The sequence below is a fragment of the Embiotoca jacksoni genome, unplaced genomic scaffold (genome assembly GCF_022577435.1).
Source record: "Embiotoca jacksoni isolate LCO1_2020_lvr unplaced genomic scaffold, fEmbJac1.0.p SCAF_16, whole genome shotgun sequence".
NCBI lineage: Eukaryota > Metazoa > Chordata > Actinopteri > Embiotocidae > Embiotoca > Embiotoca jacksoni.
Genome location: NW_027185296.1, coordinates 14,495,936 through 14,511,674, shown reverse-complemented (window position 1 = coordinate 14,511,674; position 15,739 = coordinate 14,495,936). Strand labels below are relative to the sequence as shown.

Sequence of the window (15,739 nt, the reverse complement as noted above, 5' to 3'; positions counted from 1 at the left end):
TTATTTTTACAGTCTGTACAGTGTCAATGTACATGGTATTTATGTGGAGTGTGTATGTCGGAGTCAGCTGCATATCACACGCACACACACACACACACACACACACACAGACACACAGACACACACTCACTCACACTCACTCACTCACTCACTCACACACACACACACACACACACACACACACACACACACACAGACACTCACTCACTCACACTCACTCACTCACTCACTCACTCACACACACACACACAGACACACACTCACTCACACTCACTCACTCACTCACTCACACACACACACACACACACACACACACACACACACACACACACAGACAGACACACACTCACTCACACTCACTCACTCACTCACTCACACACACACACACACACACACACACACACACACACACACACACACACACACACACACAGACAGACACACACTCACTCACACTCACTCACTCACTCACTCACACACACACACACAGACACACACTCACTCACACTCACTCACTCACTCACTCACACACACACACACACACACACACACACACACACACACACACACACACACACACACACTCTACCTCGTGTCTTTAAGGTGTTTTTTCGACTGTGTACCTTTATGAAGCTTTTTGAAGTGAACTTTTCACTCGTGGCACAAAAAACCCAAATGAATCAAACTGGAACACCTCAGCTTATTCAAAACTCATATACACACACAGGTACACACACACACACACACACACACACACACACACACACACACGTGCAATAACAAAAAGTCAATAGAGCCTACAATATTTCAAGAAGGTATTAAAGAAATCTCCTCAAATAAATATGAATAAATTAAATCATATAAAAAGAACGGGTTAAAAACAGAAGTTCTGTTAAATATAACAAAAATATCCAGTTAATAAAATCCCTCAGCGGCACGGACCGCATGGACGCAAGATGTAAACAATAACACGCACAGATAGCGACACACATTCACAAATCGGGAGCGTCTTCTCTACGAGGACGGATGTTGTTCTCTCTGCTGATGTTCACGTACTGTTCGGCCTGATTTCCTTTCTTCGTCCACGTTAACATCAGAGCGGCCTCTTTGCAAAATACAACCGACGGCTGCTTTCCCAGCGAGCCGTGCGCGGTTCCCCGCTAACGTGCACGGGGAAGCAATCTGTGATCCCGTGTCATCACAGCAGAAACCCAGCGGAGGCTCCAAATACATCAGGACGACACTTCACCCGGTGACGGCCGGGTTTCCCACGCTGCTCTCTGTCTCGGTGAGTCTCGCTCTGAACGCGGGTGAACAAACACGCGTCGGCTTTTTGGTTACGACTCATCACTTGTCTCGCTGCCGGTCCAGAGGTCGAGGCAGTGACACACTGATATAAGAAACTTAAGACAACTGGCAGGACGACTGTTTTTGACAATAATTTCTGCATTAGGATTATTAGGAGTAGTTTTAATTATTCTCAAATTTTATTTTAGATTTAAAATGTTCATCTTCTGTAAAATTGATCACATTCTAATAAACATAATATCGTAAAAACAAAACATTATTTTTGGCCCCCGGTCGTCCATCCGCAGTATTTTCTGGCCCTTCGTAGGAAATAACTCGGGCACCTCCGCCTCCAATAACAGCTTAAAAGTCGTTTAGATGGCGAAGTGAAAGATGGCGTTTCTTTTCTCGCTGTGAATGTAACTCGGGTCGACGATGTCCGATCTCCCGCCAAAAAGTGCATCGCCGTATCACACACCACCAACCAGCTAGCCCGGTAGTCAAAGTGCTGACGTCGTGGCCGAGGTGAGGAGATGGACGACGGATAGAAACGGGAAAAGAGAGCGTGACCGAGCAAGAATCGAAATCTCGGTGTCGTCAAATAAAAAGCTGAAAGACAAACTTCTTGCTGTTGGAGCCGTCGGTAATATCGGTGTTAGAAAACACCGGGTTTTTGATTGGCCGATTTGGACAGCGGTCCGAGCGTCACCGAGACACCTGGAGGTGGTGTGACCACCTTTCTGGAGGACACAGTTGGACACCGGTAGTTCGCTTCCTGCATCACTTCTGTCGGGTTCATTTAGTCCGCCAGTTCCTGTTTGTCCGTTTTGATCCCGTGGACGTGCACCGGCCACGTTTGTGATTTCCACTCGTTGCTGCCGCTCAGCCTAACGCTGCTTCATGTGTGTCGGGTTCGCTGGTCCCTGAACTGAACATTTTGGATGTTAAAAACCAGCGGTGCTGCAGGTTACTGTGCAGGTAAATACTGTGTGGTAATACTGTAAATGTAAAGGACTCTCTGCTGGTCATATCGACTGTACTTTTAGTTTACACGTGTGTAACGTCTGCGATCGGCCAATCAGATACAAAAACATTTCATAACCAACATCGCTGCCCACAGCAGGCAAGAGAAAATATTCCACATTTATATTAGACTATGACAAACTTGTGTAAATTAACTTTAAACCTTCATGTTTCTCTTTTAAAGGAATGACATTCAAGATTTTTCAGGATGTGCAGATATGAAATGACTCGTGGAGCCGATGGTCCTGAAACAGTCACAACTTAGTTTCCTCATGAAATGTGTTCAGTCAGTATGAATAATGTTCTAGAAGTTCTTACACAGTCTGTGCAGCACAGAGGACGTGTTGGAGTCCAAACACAACCAGTGTCCACTTCTAGTGTCCACGTTCACCTTGTTTAACAGCTGAGAGGCCAGCAGGGCTGTCATGTGATCGCTGTCTGCATCTACAGCTACATATCTTTAAAGTGCACTTGCTGGCAGACAACAGGAAGTCACTTTGGCCCAAACGTCTTGTCCCCTTTGAGACAACGGAAGTTTGCCACGTTGAGGCGGGATCCCAAACGGAGCGGTGAAGATCATCTGTACCGAGTTTTGAGAGTTTGAAACCTTTCGAGGGGTCGATCGCTGCCAACGGAAAAAAATAACGCAGCTTTCATCCTGATCGTAATAAATAGCGTCATAAAGTTCAGACAGAACGGCGCACACTTTATATGGTGTGAAAATCAGGTCCAAACCAGCAGCGCTCAACGAGGGAGACAACACACGCTCGGGATTCACTCATCTCAGGGACCGTTGGAGCTTTGAGGGGGATGGAATTGTACACTGCAGGAGGTGGAGTCCTCTGTCCAGACTCCGTGTGTGTGTGTGTGTGTGTGTGTGTGTGTGTGTGTGTGTGTGTGTGTGTGTGTGTGTGTGTGTACTGATATGTGTGTGTCAGTCCATGTGTGTTGAAGCAGGGCAAAACAAAGTAAAAAATGATTGGGTATGAAACAGAAGTGAGATTTCTCTGAGGTCTGAAGTCGGAGGGTGGCAGTGGAAGTAACGTACGACTCCAAAGACACGATGACATCCCTGCTAATCCCTTCATGTTTCACTGTATTCAATTATGTGAACGCACACGCAGCACTGTTATCATGTGAAAACTCTAAGGTCTGTGTTTCTCTTATGTATATGTCACTTTACAGTTGCAGGACTACATCTACAGAAATAGAAAAACAGCCGGTTCAACTCTAGATGTCGAGCGCACCAACTCAAATCAAGGCAGCAGCAATAATGTTTGTGTAGGATGTTCCTGTGCTGTAGGAGTGTACGGGGGGGGCGGTGACAGAGCAGGTTAAAGGGAGGCCGGAGGGGGGTGGAGACGGTGTGTAGTGCGTGTCGTGGGGGTGCTATAGGATCCCGTCCATGAAGCTGGTGTCCAGCCGCTGGATGAGCACCCGGATGAAGGACATCTCCTTGCGGGTGTTCTCAAAGATCACCCGGGGGTCGTCCGACTGGCAGCGTAGACAGTTGGGAGCCATGACCATGGCCAAGTTGTTTACATCCATCTTGGTAATGGTCACATTGGCGGGCTGGGCAAATACCTACACACAACACAACACAACACAACACAACACATAATCTACAGGTTACCTTCATTCAGATTCCTCGTCTCCTTTTAGGAAAACCCTCAGAACCAGATGGGCGCCAATTGCGTCCAAACCCCCACCCCTTCTGGTCCATGTAACAGCGCAGCGAGTCTTCATCACAGAGAGCTGCAGTGAATGTCGTATGAAACTGCACGACTTGAGCTCTCCAACAATGTGAGAGCCTCGTCTTTGTGACCAAGTGTTGCAGAGAAACTCCACTTTAAAGTTGCATCAAGTTTAATGGTCGTTCCACTCGGTATGAAGCGCTGCGTCCTTCTCAACACCCGCTACTCTCAACTCAATCATTCCTGAAGTCCAGATCGCTTCCCAACGTGCTGATTATCATCATAAACAGCAGAACTCAACCTTTCTGATGAAACCGCTCGTTTCTCTGTACGACAAACTGTTTTCAGATCATCTGGTTTTGAAATCACAGCTGACTTCTGTACCGTCTCCAACACAGAGCTGACATTACATCCCACTTTGTAGGAAACAATAATAATAATAACAATATTCGTGGTCGTACACTACAGCTGAGTTATCAACACATATCACAGGGCCGTATATCCTGAGGGTGAGTCCCTGTTTGGGCCCCCGGAGTCATTCAGGACATTTATTTTGCATCCACGTATTTTTCAAACTGCTGAGTCAGAACAAACATGGTTTGGATGTTTCCAGATTCAACACCAGCTCCTGAGATACATGTAAAAACACAAGTCAATTTTCTTTTCCTTGATATAAAGGCTAATATAAAAAAAATCTCTCAGTATCATCAAATTAAACGATAAAAGATTTAGATAAGATATAGCATGAATAGTTAGCCCCAATAATGACCAAGATATGAGATAAAAGTGAAGGTAGTAAATTACTCTGAAAAGGGTTAAACCCTTAAACCCCAAAACTCAAATCTGTTCATCAGAATTGCAGGCTAACAATTTCTAGCAGGAAAAGAGCCCTCATTCAGTCTCCTATAGTCTCCGATACAACACTATATAGGATATATAAGCAAGAGTCCCCACCGCTGTCTCCACTCACCAGCTCCAGCTGGATTGGTTACTGACGTAACCCTGGCTGTCTGACTGTGTGTATTTGATGCTGCCATTGGTTCATTAACGTCCTATCAGGTCGGTGTTACCTGGAGGAAGCGGATGAGGTAGCAGAGCACCAGTTTGTTGATGTGTGGCAGGCCGAGCACCACGTTGACGGCTGCCTCCGGGTTGTCGTAGTGAGTGATACACTCCTCGTAGAATTCATGCGGGATCAGTGGCTCCTCCAGCTCCCGGTACCAGAGCTTGAGCAGCGATGCTGGCGACACATTGCAGGAAGAGTGTGAGTACTTGAATTACTCATGTTACGGGGACGTCATCATTTCTATGAACACAGACTGTGTCCTTAAGTCATGTTTAGATGTGTGTGTGTGTGTGTGTGTGTGTGTGTGTGTGTGTGTGTGTGTGTACCTGGGATGTGAGGGTCCTCCAGTCCTGTAGGGATTTTCCATTGATCGACTTGCAGCTTCAGGGCATTGACTTCATCTATATCCCCTGGAACCCTGGAGGTTAAAGGTCACGGGCTGGTTAAACTTCAATCTTGTCTTTGTGTGTTCTGTCTTTTGTGTATAAACCTGCCATCAGGCAGGAAGTACTGCAGTACCAGAACCACCATGGCATCCACACACAATCACTGCCATACACATCCATGCTCACACACACACACACACACACACACACACACACACACACACACACACACACACACACTCTAAACATATCAGACCTGGATATTGGGGACAGGGTTTAATACGTGTACTCCTCTATATTCGGTGTCACAGTTGAAGATTCATTTGTTGTTCTTAACAGCCATTTAAAAAAAAAGCTCCAGTTCTCTTGAAAAGTAATGAAATTAAAATGTATTTCCTCACATATACCTTGATGCCTTTGGTGTGGTAAAGCAGTGAGATAACGGATACATGATTGCCTCTTCTACAAATATTATGAACACATTTCAGGTCCATGGGACCGGATGCAGCTGCAGGAGGAACATGGAGCCCAGACTGACCAGCCGGGTAAATATAAGCCGAGCTCCGAGGTCTACAGTCATGGACAAATCTGTTGGTACCTTTTCATGAAAAAGAGAAGAAACTCTGAAATTATTTAAAACTGACAAAAGCAATTGGCCTCCATCACTGTTTTTTTTCCATGTTTCTGACATTGGGTACCACATTTTGCTCCAGAATTTTCTAATAGTCTTTAGATTTTATTGTGCCTCAAAGATAACTTAATTTGGACAGATGAGACCAAATGGAGCTTTTTGGTAAGTCCAATGAGCTCAGTGTTACCCAAAAGAAACGTCAGTTTCAGGGGAGCCTTAAATCTGGGCAGGTAATTCTGCAGAGAAACATGCTACCCAGTGTTAGAAAGCTCTTGGATTGTTCTGAGATCTGAATCCTATCAAACATGTGTGGAAAGAGCTGAAACATACAGCCTTCAAACCAGAAACAGCTGTTTGTACCCAGCATCAAGATCCAATTTCATCCATCCTGCCGTGATCACCAGCGGTCAGCTAACAGTCCCGGTGTGAACCCACCCGGGACGCATAAAGATCCGATCTGCTCAGGCCACATTCGAAGGTGGTCGAGATGCATGTGGTCAAATCTTTTTAGCAGTGCATCCTGGGCCACATTGGAAGAACGCCGAGTCAGCTAAAGTCCTCTGAATAATCAGTCAAAATAAATGCAGCTCTGCATTTTTGTATTTACAGCGTTACAGCAGATTTGTTCATTTTGGATTGGATTTTTTTGTTGTTGTTACAAAAAATATCTCCTGCTGAGCACAGCTGCACTGTACAGAAAGCAGATTTACTACAAACATGCGCAATAAAGCTGCTTTTTAGTGATTTAAAAAAATGGGCTGCACGATTATTGTTTCCCCAAAGCCTCATCAGGGTTCATCTTTTTTCTTTTCGAAACTTCTGACCCACAGCTGTGGGAGATCCCGCCTCCTCCTGTACTTCGTTTATGAACAGCAGCAGAACTGGATGCAATTGAACAATTCATGAATCTGACCCAAAGAAACCTGGTCCTGACGGTTCACGTTGTAAATTACAAACTCACTAAACTCAATTCAGACATTTACAAATGTGAAATACATCATACAGTATGAGGCTTCATTGAGAAAAGATGTTGGATTTAGTTAAATTGCTGGTTCCTCTCTGTGCTTCTGTTAGTGTTCTTGTGCTTATTTACTTGAATATTTTTGTTATGGATGACCTCATTTGCATACAGAGCGCAAAAGTGAGATGTGATCACGGTTTAAGCCTGGAGACTTATCATCCGAGCGCTCTCGGAAACATCAGCACCGAGTGGTCCTGCCAGATGTGAACAGGGTCTGACAGCTGGAGCAGTTTGTTATGAAGTGAACCAAACAACCTGCTAGGTGCTTCGGCCCCACTGTGAGCTACAAAAGTCATCTGTTTGAGGTGACTGCCTCTGAAGGTTGTGCAACAAACTATCCCATTAAATTATGCTTCCCATCAAATTTTTTTTATTAAATATGGAATAAATAATGATGCAAGACGATTACTTTTAACCAGCTTCAAAATATTTCAGAGAAAATAGTGTTTTTTTTCTTTTCTTTTCATCCTTTCGCTGCTTCTCCCACTCACCTGAAGATGCCCTCCATCTGGTCTCCGTTGAGGCCGAGAACCTCTTCAGAGAGGCGAGTCTGCACCCAGGGCAGCTGGCTGTCTGGGTACCGCTCCTTCTGGAGCGCCATCACCTCCTCCAGGGAGGAGCCGAACATGGAGGGACTGAAGATGGCATTCCTGGCGTGCATGATCTCTTCTATACAGGGCTTCTGCAGGCCCTGAAGACACACACACAATACACCTGATGTACACACACAATACACCTGATGTATACACACAATACACCTGATGTACACACACAATACACCTGATGTACACACACAATACACCTGATGTACACACACAATACACCTGATGTACACACACAATACACCTGATGTACACACACAATACACCTGATGTACACACACAATACACCTGATGTACACACACAATACACCTGATTTACACACACACACACACACACACACACACACACACACACACACACACACACACACACACACACACACACACAATACACTTACATTTAGCTTTAATGTGCTGCTATTCTGGTTTCAGGCTTTCCACCTAGAAACTGGCCCAACAACATTAAAGCCAACGCACACGTTAACCGGTGTTTAAGGAACACGATCTCGGAGCGCTGCTGTTCATCCTCACTGCACGCAGCCGACTGAACATCTAACTACTTATACTAACGTGTACACACCGTGTTAATTCTCCTCCTGCAAATACAACCCTGTTTCCAAATATATTTGGACGCTGTATAAAATGTACATAAAAACAGAATGCAATGATTTGAACCATATTGATTTGCAAATTGACTAAAGATAACATATTAATGGTTAAATGGAAAAATATTATTGTTTTATGAAAATATCTGCTTATTTTGAATTTGATGGCAGAAACACGTCTAACAAAACTTGTTCCAGGATGATGTTCACCACTGAGCTGCATCACCTCTTCTTTTTACAACACTCTGTAAACGTTTGGGAACTGAGGAGACCAGTTTCTGGAGTTTTTAAAAGGAAATGTGGTTCCATTCTTGTTTAATATAGGATTTCAGCTGCTCAACAGTTCAGGGTCTCCTTTGTTGTATTTTTCATGTCCTGATGCTCCAGATGTTTTTAATGATTGACAGGTCTGGACAGCAGGAGGCCAGTTTATCAGCGGACTCTTCTACTAGAGAACCATGCTGTTGGAATACGTGCAGAATGTGGTTGGACGTTGTTCTGCTGAAATAAACAAGACCTTCCCTGAAAGAGACGTTGTCTGGATGGCAGCATATGTTGCTCCAAAACCTGAATATATACAGTGGGTACGGAAAGTATTCAGACCCCTTTACATTTTTCACTCTTTGTTTCATTGCAGCCATTTGCTAAAATCAAAAAGGTTCATTTTATTTCTCATTAATGTACACTCAGCACCCCATCTTGACAGAAAAAAACAGAAATGTAGAAATTTGTGCAAATTTATTCAAAAAGAAAAACTGAAGTATCACATGGTCATAAGTATTCAGACCCTTTGCTGTGACACTCATATTTAACTCACATGCTGTCCATTTCTTCTGATCCTCCTTGAGATGGTTCTACTCCTTCATTGGAGTCCAACTGTGTTTAATAAAACTGATTGGACTTGATTAGGAAAGGCACACACCTGTCTATATAAGACCTTACAGCTCACAGTGCATGTCAGAGCAAATGAGAATCATGAGGTCGAAGGAACTGTCCAAGGAGCTCAGAGACAGAATTGTGGCAAGGCACAGATCTGGCCAAGGTTACAACATAATGTCTGCAGCACTCAAGGTTCCTAAGAGCACAGTGGCCTCCATAATCCTTAAATGGAAGAAGTTTGGGACGACCAGAACTCTTCCTAGACCTGGCCGTCCAGCCAAACTGAGCAATCGTGGGAGAAGAGCCTTGGTGAGAGAGGTGAAGAAGAACCCAAAGATCACTGTGGCTGAGCTCCAGAGATGCAGTAGGGAGATGGGAGAAAGTTCCACAAAGTCAACTATCACTGCAGCCCTCCACCAGTCGGGGCTTTATGGCAGAGTGGCCCGACGGAAGCCTCTCCTCAGTGCAAGACATATGAAAGCCCGCATAGAGTTTGACAAAAAACACATGAAGGACTCCCAGACTATGAGAAATAAGATTCTCTGGTCTGATGAGACCAAGATTGAACTTTTTTGGTGTTAATTCTAAGCGGTATGTGTGGAGAAAACCAGGCACTGCTCATCACCTGCCCAATACAATCCCAACAGTGAAACATGGTGGTGGCAGCATCATGCTATGGGGGTGTTTTTCAGCTGCAGGGACAGGACGACTGGTTGCAATTGAAGGAAAGATGGATGCGGCCAAGTACAGAGATATCCTGGAAGAAAACCTCTTCCAGAGTGCTCTGGACCTCAGACTGGGCCGAAGGTTCACCTTCCAACAAGACAATGACCCGAAGCACACAGCTAAAATAACAAAGGAGTGGCTTCGGAACAACTCTGTGACCATTCTTGACTGGCCCAGCCAGAGCCCTGACCTAAACCCAATTGAGCATCTCTGGAGAGACCTGAAAATGGCTGTCCACCAACGTTCACCATCCAACCTGACGGAACTGGAGAGGATCTGCAAGGAAGAATGGCAGAGGATCCCCAAATCCAGGTGTGAAAAGCTTGTTGCATCATTCCCAAGAAGACTCATGGCTGTACGAGCTCAAAAGGGTGCTTCTACTCAATACTGAGCAAAGGGTCTGAATACTTATGACCATGTGATATTTCAGGTTTTCTTTTTGAATAAATTTGCACAAATTTCTACATTTCTGTTTTTTTCTGTCAAGATGGGGTGCTGAGTGTACATTAATGAGAAATAAAATGAACTTTTTTGATTTTAGCAAATGGCTGCAATGAAACAAAGAGTGAAAAATGTAAAGGGGTCTGGATACTTTCCGTACCCACTGTATATATATATATATATATATATACATATATATATATATATATATATATATATAGATCTATGTATATAGATCTATATATATATATATATGTGTTTCTGGATCATGTTTCTATCTGGTTTCTTCTTTGGAGAGTTTTAACCTGCATTTGTGGACGCAGCGATGAATTGTGTTCACAATGATGGTTTTCACAAGTGTTCCTGAGCCCATGCAGTGATTTCCACTACAGTATAGTGTCTGCACAATTTCTCAGTTTTAATATTTGATGTGTTGTCGCTGCTTGATTTAAATTTAACCTGATTATGGGTTTACATCATTTGCAAACAATTACATTCTGTTATTATTTACAATTTACAAAGCATCCCAACTTTTTGGGAAACTGGGTTGTATGTTTATTTGTTTGTCCCTCGCACACTTCAACATCTATTCATCTCATCTGCTTCAAACCCGGTGAGTGAATTGTTGGGCATCTGAGAATGTGTATTGTCGAATTCGGTGCAATTTGGACATGTTTAATATCAACAAACAGACCACTGTCGCTCTGTGCAGCAGCGGGGACAGAGAGCATCAAATTGGCAGTGAAGTAGTTTCTAATAATACATATTTAGTAGGAACCAACTGGCTGAGGCTGGGAGCCTCAGAGTGGTCAGAAAGCATGGATTTGCAGATAACGAGAAGACATTAAATGAGTTTTGTCATTTGATCTGAATAAAATAAAATCAAAAACATGAAGACAGAGACAAAGCTGCTTACCTTCTTGGCTCCAGTCAGTGCAGCCTTGGTCAGTTTCCTGTAGCAGTATTTAGCATAACTGCTAATGGCCACTCCTTGGGCAAAAGAAAAAAACAACATATTTAAAGAATTAGACAATATCCTATTTGATAATTTGTGCGTCCATGTACCCCCGTTCTTAGCAAAGATTTGAATAAAGGTCAGAATAAAGCTGCTTCACATGCAGGTGAAAGAAGAACAACCCTCAACAGGAAGCTTATAACAAAGGTATTTGTCCTTGATGATCACTGAGGGGGCCGGTGAGTGTGTGTTTGTGTGTTTTGTATGCCTGTGTGTGTGTCTGAATGTGTATGTGTGTGTGCGTGCGTCTGTTTATGCACACACATAAATACACACACACACACACACACACACACACACACACGAACTAAAAACATTTCTTTGGAGGTACTTGTGGTAAGAAACGGAGGAATGTTTCACCTCGAGGTGGAAAGATCACAACCACTTTCATTCTGAAAAGCCTTTATTATTTCAGTTATTGTCCCTCCCTGGGTCTCACTGATGATGTGGGATGTTATTTTGCAGCTGATGTGGTCTTTAATACGAAGCTTTCTGCAGCAGCTGATACTCTACATGGGATTTGGGTTTACAGGTTATTGATTTTCTCTTTAGAGTAAGAGAAGAAACTGGTCTGAAGATATTTGATGGATTGTAGCCTGTTTCTCGGTGATCCTGTTTCTTCCTGGAGCTCCTCAGAGACGGTCCTCCGTGAAGATCCCCACCCATTATATAAACCAAGACCGTTCCTTTTAAAACATCTTCAAAATGCAGAATCTTTGTATTAAAGAGCTTGTGGTGTAAAATCAAAGATAAGTGATATACAGTGTGGAGGTTACTTCGGCTGCAATCAACAGACTTTGGAGAGATGGTATGAAATTAATAAATATGTGATCATGTCCTGTGGTAATAATCATAATGCACATCACAGACATATTTTAGTTCCAATCTTTTTTATTTATTTATTGAACTTAGAGAACCATGGAGCTAAAAGTTACAACCATAAATCCTAAAAGCTGCGTATGTTTCCAGAACAGACCGTCTGTGACTGGAATATAGAAACAAGGGCTACATCAGCTGTCAAAATAAGAGCTTTAGATGCTGTTTAATTCATGTTCATTCAACACATAGACCTGCTGGATGAAACAAACAAAGAGACGTCTCTGACAACTTGATGTGTGTATGTATTTTTTTGTACATATGTATTGACTTCCATTGATAATAAACATTTAATTCAAAATTTTTATTGTGAAGGCTACAAACCGTAATACTTTCAGCAGAGCTTCTGCTGAAGGGCAGTTTTTGCGGAAAAATTGCAGGAATTAAAAATAAATTGTGAGGTTGCTTGAATTGGCGTTAATTATTGCAATCGCAAGATTCTCTGGTGGGACTGTTAAATACTCAAAACGTTAATGCTATCTTGAAGAGCCTGACAGGATGTATTTATTCAACCAAAACTAACATCATTTCCTTTTCTTATTCAAATGTAAATATACGAAATAAAAACGTACAAGATACATTAGATGCAACTAGCATCCATCCATCAATCCATATTTCTGTGACTTAATCCAGGAATCAACTACTTTATCTTATAAACGATTCGGAAAAATAATTATGTCAGACAAAAACAGAAATTTTATGAGCACAGGTTGACAAAAAAATGTGCTGATCTCAGCGTGTAGTGGGGTTAAAGTGTGATGGTGGCGCTAGAGGGAAACCGACGGGCTCACCAAATGTCATGGCAATATGGGTATAGAATTTTGGTTGTTCTTGTTAACAAATGAAAATATGAGTTTGATGTTGTCAGAGGTTAAAGATGACCTCAAGTGACTGATCAACGAATAGCAGTTATGAGTTATTATGAAACAATATCATCGACCAGCTGGTCAAGAGAAAATGTAGTTGGGAACCATCGTCAGGAAACCAGAGGATGGAAAAAAAAGAACTGAGATCACCGCTGCCATCAAAAGTCATGAAAACCTACAAGTTACTGGCCCCGAAAAGCCGAGTGTGTGCTGCTTCCTCACCCTTGGTGTCATTGAGGGGGTCCATGTGTCGGTAGATGTAGCCCTCCAGGTAGGTGTGGAAGCGGGGAGTCGGGGGGAAGAAGGCCAGGCAGATGGCCATCAGCTCCCAGCCTCGCTCCAGGCTGTCGTAGCGGAAGTTCTCTGTGGTTTGACGACACAGCTGGATGTAGAGCTCATCACGCAGACCCTGGTTGCTCCACCCACGCACCACCACCTGGCAAACACAGGCAGGTGACTTCATAGATACAAAATAGTCTCTTTTTTAAAGAAAATTCATGACATCATTTTGGAAACCATTTAATTGAATCTGAGTTCCTGTACAGAGACCTCGTGAAAGTGTTTATATATTGAAATATGACACTGAACTGTTGAGCTGCTGGGATCTGATATCACGTGAGAATGGGACAACATTTCACTTTCAAAACTTCCAAAACTCCAGCAACTGGTCTCCTCATTTACAGAGTGTTGTTAAAACAAGAGGTGATGCAACACAGTGAAAAACACCCCATGTCCCAACTTTTTTTGAGATGTGTTGCTGGCATTAAATTCAAAATGAGCATATAGTTTTCATAAAACAATAATACAAAAAAAAAAAAAAATCTTTGTTTCAACATTTTTTAATGTTGTCGTTGCTCTATTTTCATTTAAATATGAATTTACATGATTTGCTAATCATCACATTCTATTTTTTTTACATTTTACACAGCGTCCCAACTGTTTTTAAAAACAGGGTTGTATTTGCCGATGGTCACGCTGAGTGTAGTTGATATATAAGTATTGCTGTCATCATATGAATCAATGATAAAGGGACGTTATGTTAAAGTCGACTCAGTTCCAAGCCTATTGGTTCATCATTTAAATGCTAATTACATATATTTATTATTAATTATTATTTGTCTGTAATTTATCATTTTGTTACTTACATAGTTGTAAAGTGCATAAATGTGTGATGAAAACTGAAGTCACACATTTTGCTTGTTCAGGCACGATGATTTGCTCCATTGTGTTTGCTCCAGATATGTCCGATGCCTTTTAATTAAGCTGTAAGATTTTTTCTTGTCTTAAATTGTAAAATATAATTGTAATAATACTTGTCAACATATGGCTGATGTGTTTGTCAGTGGCAGCAGCACACACCTCCAGAGCCACAGCGGGAGGGTCCGCCTTGGAGCGGCGGTCTCCCATGTAGGTCTGGATGAGCTTAAAGATGTCCACCGCCTCCTTCTTCACGCTGCGGTCCGACGTCACGATCATGGGCTTCTTGATGGGCTCGCTGCTCCAGGCCAGCATGTTGGCGATAGACACCTTTCTTCTGAACAGTCCCTGAGGAAACCAGCAAAAGGAGCTCATCACTGAACAAACATACACGGAAAGGTTTTCCACCGAAAGCGTCTTCACATCAACGGTGACGTTAATCTGACAAACGTGTTTCAGGTCACATGGAAGAAGTCTTGATATTCATAAAACAAGTATTTTGTGGATTTAAGTGGCAAAAAACATCTTGAGACAGTTTCCTACCAAGAACAGCATGTTCTGTGAACGATTCCTTTACATGCGTTAACAACAAGGATCTTTATCTGAAGTTTGTCTGATTCTTTCTGAAGGACCCAACCGAAGCTTCTCTTTGGTCGTCTTCCTCGTCAGCATTGTGACGAAATGACTGCCCGATGTTTTCGTCTGCGTAAAAGGTTGGACGGTGCTGAGGGCGAACACATCCCATCAGCATGAGTTTGTGACATCACAAATAAAGTCCAAATGACACCGTTGCTAAATACCGTCTGTGTGCATTTTGTTCTTGGACGCAGCATTTGGACACTTTCACAGTATTTATGTAGCTGCCTCTGCCAGACTGAAAGCTACTTATTACCGGTTCCGTCTCCGTCACGGCTGCCGGAGTGAATCTGCGTCGTTAAAGTCCATGATTATCGTAAATGTATGGATGCTTCACCTCCCACCGGCTGCACCGCGGTGGGCGTCAGCAGCCTCCCCGGATCGGGTCGACACGCTGCTCCAATAAAGACCGGCTGTTTTTGAAGGAAGCTGCTCGGAGGACGCGGCGATCTGAACAGAGCAGATCGACCGGACAGGAAGTCAGTCTGAGAAAATCCGGTTCGTTTTCAAAATATGTGTAAACTCCCGATTGTACAAAACGTCACTACGTTACCGTCTGTCTTTCAATCAGGACAAGAAATGCATTCTCCTCCCTCTACAGACATGGTATGTGAAATAGTTACGTCATTATAGAGGAAGATGAATGTTTTCAATGACTAAAAGTCTGCAGCACAAAGTAGGAAATAACAACAATAACAACACAACGGACGAAAAAGAAGCCGTTTAACAATGTTTACCCACGATAGAAGAACAGAAAGCAAGGAAACATGAAACGGGCAGACAAAATC

The 15,739-nt window shown here is 43.0% G+C and overlaps 1 protein-coding gene across 1 annotated transcript in view; it reads right to left on the bottom strand.

Annotated features, from left to right (window-relative positions):
* Positions 1 to 2,312: 2,312 nt before the first annotated feature.
* Positions 2,313 to 15,739, bottom strand: part of arhgap39 (Rho GTPase activating protein 39) — a 74,820-nt gene continuing 61,393 nt past the window's right edge. The window contains exons 5-11 of the mRNA XM_069151060.1: positions 14,478 to 14,663; positions 13,341 to 13,554; positions 11,278 to 11,351; positions 7,600 to 7,799; positions 5,397 to 5,488; positions 5,075 to 5,244; positions 2,313 to 3,894 (exon numbers count right to left, since the gene is read on the bottom strand). Coding sequence (XP_069007161.1) covers positions 3,700 to 3,894; positions 5,075 to 5,244; positions 5,397 to 5,488; positions 7,600 to 7,799; positions 11,278 to 11,351; positions 13,341 to 13,554; positions 14,478 to 14,663 — 1,131 coding nt within the window. The 3' untranslated portion in view covers positions 2,313 to 3,699. The remainder of the gene's footprint in view (positions 3,895 to 5,074; positions 5,245 to 5,396; positions 5,489 to 7,599; positions 7,800 to 11,277; positions 11,352 to 13,340; positions 13,555 to 14,477; positions 14,664 to 15,739) is intronic.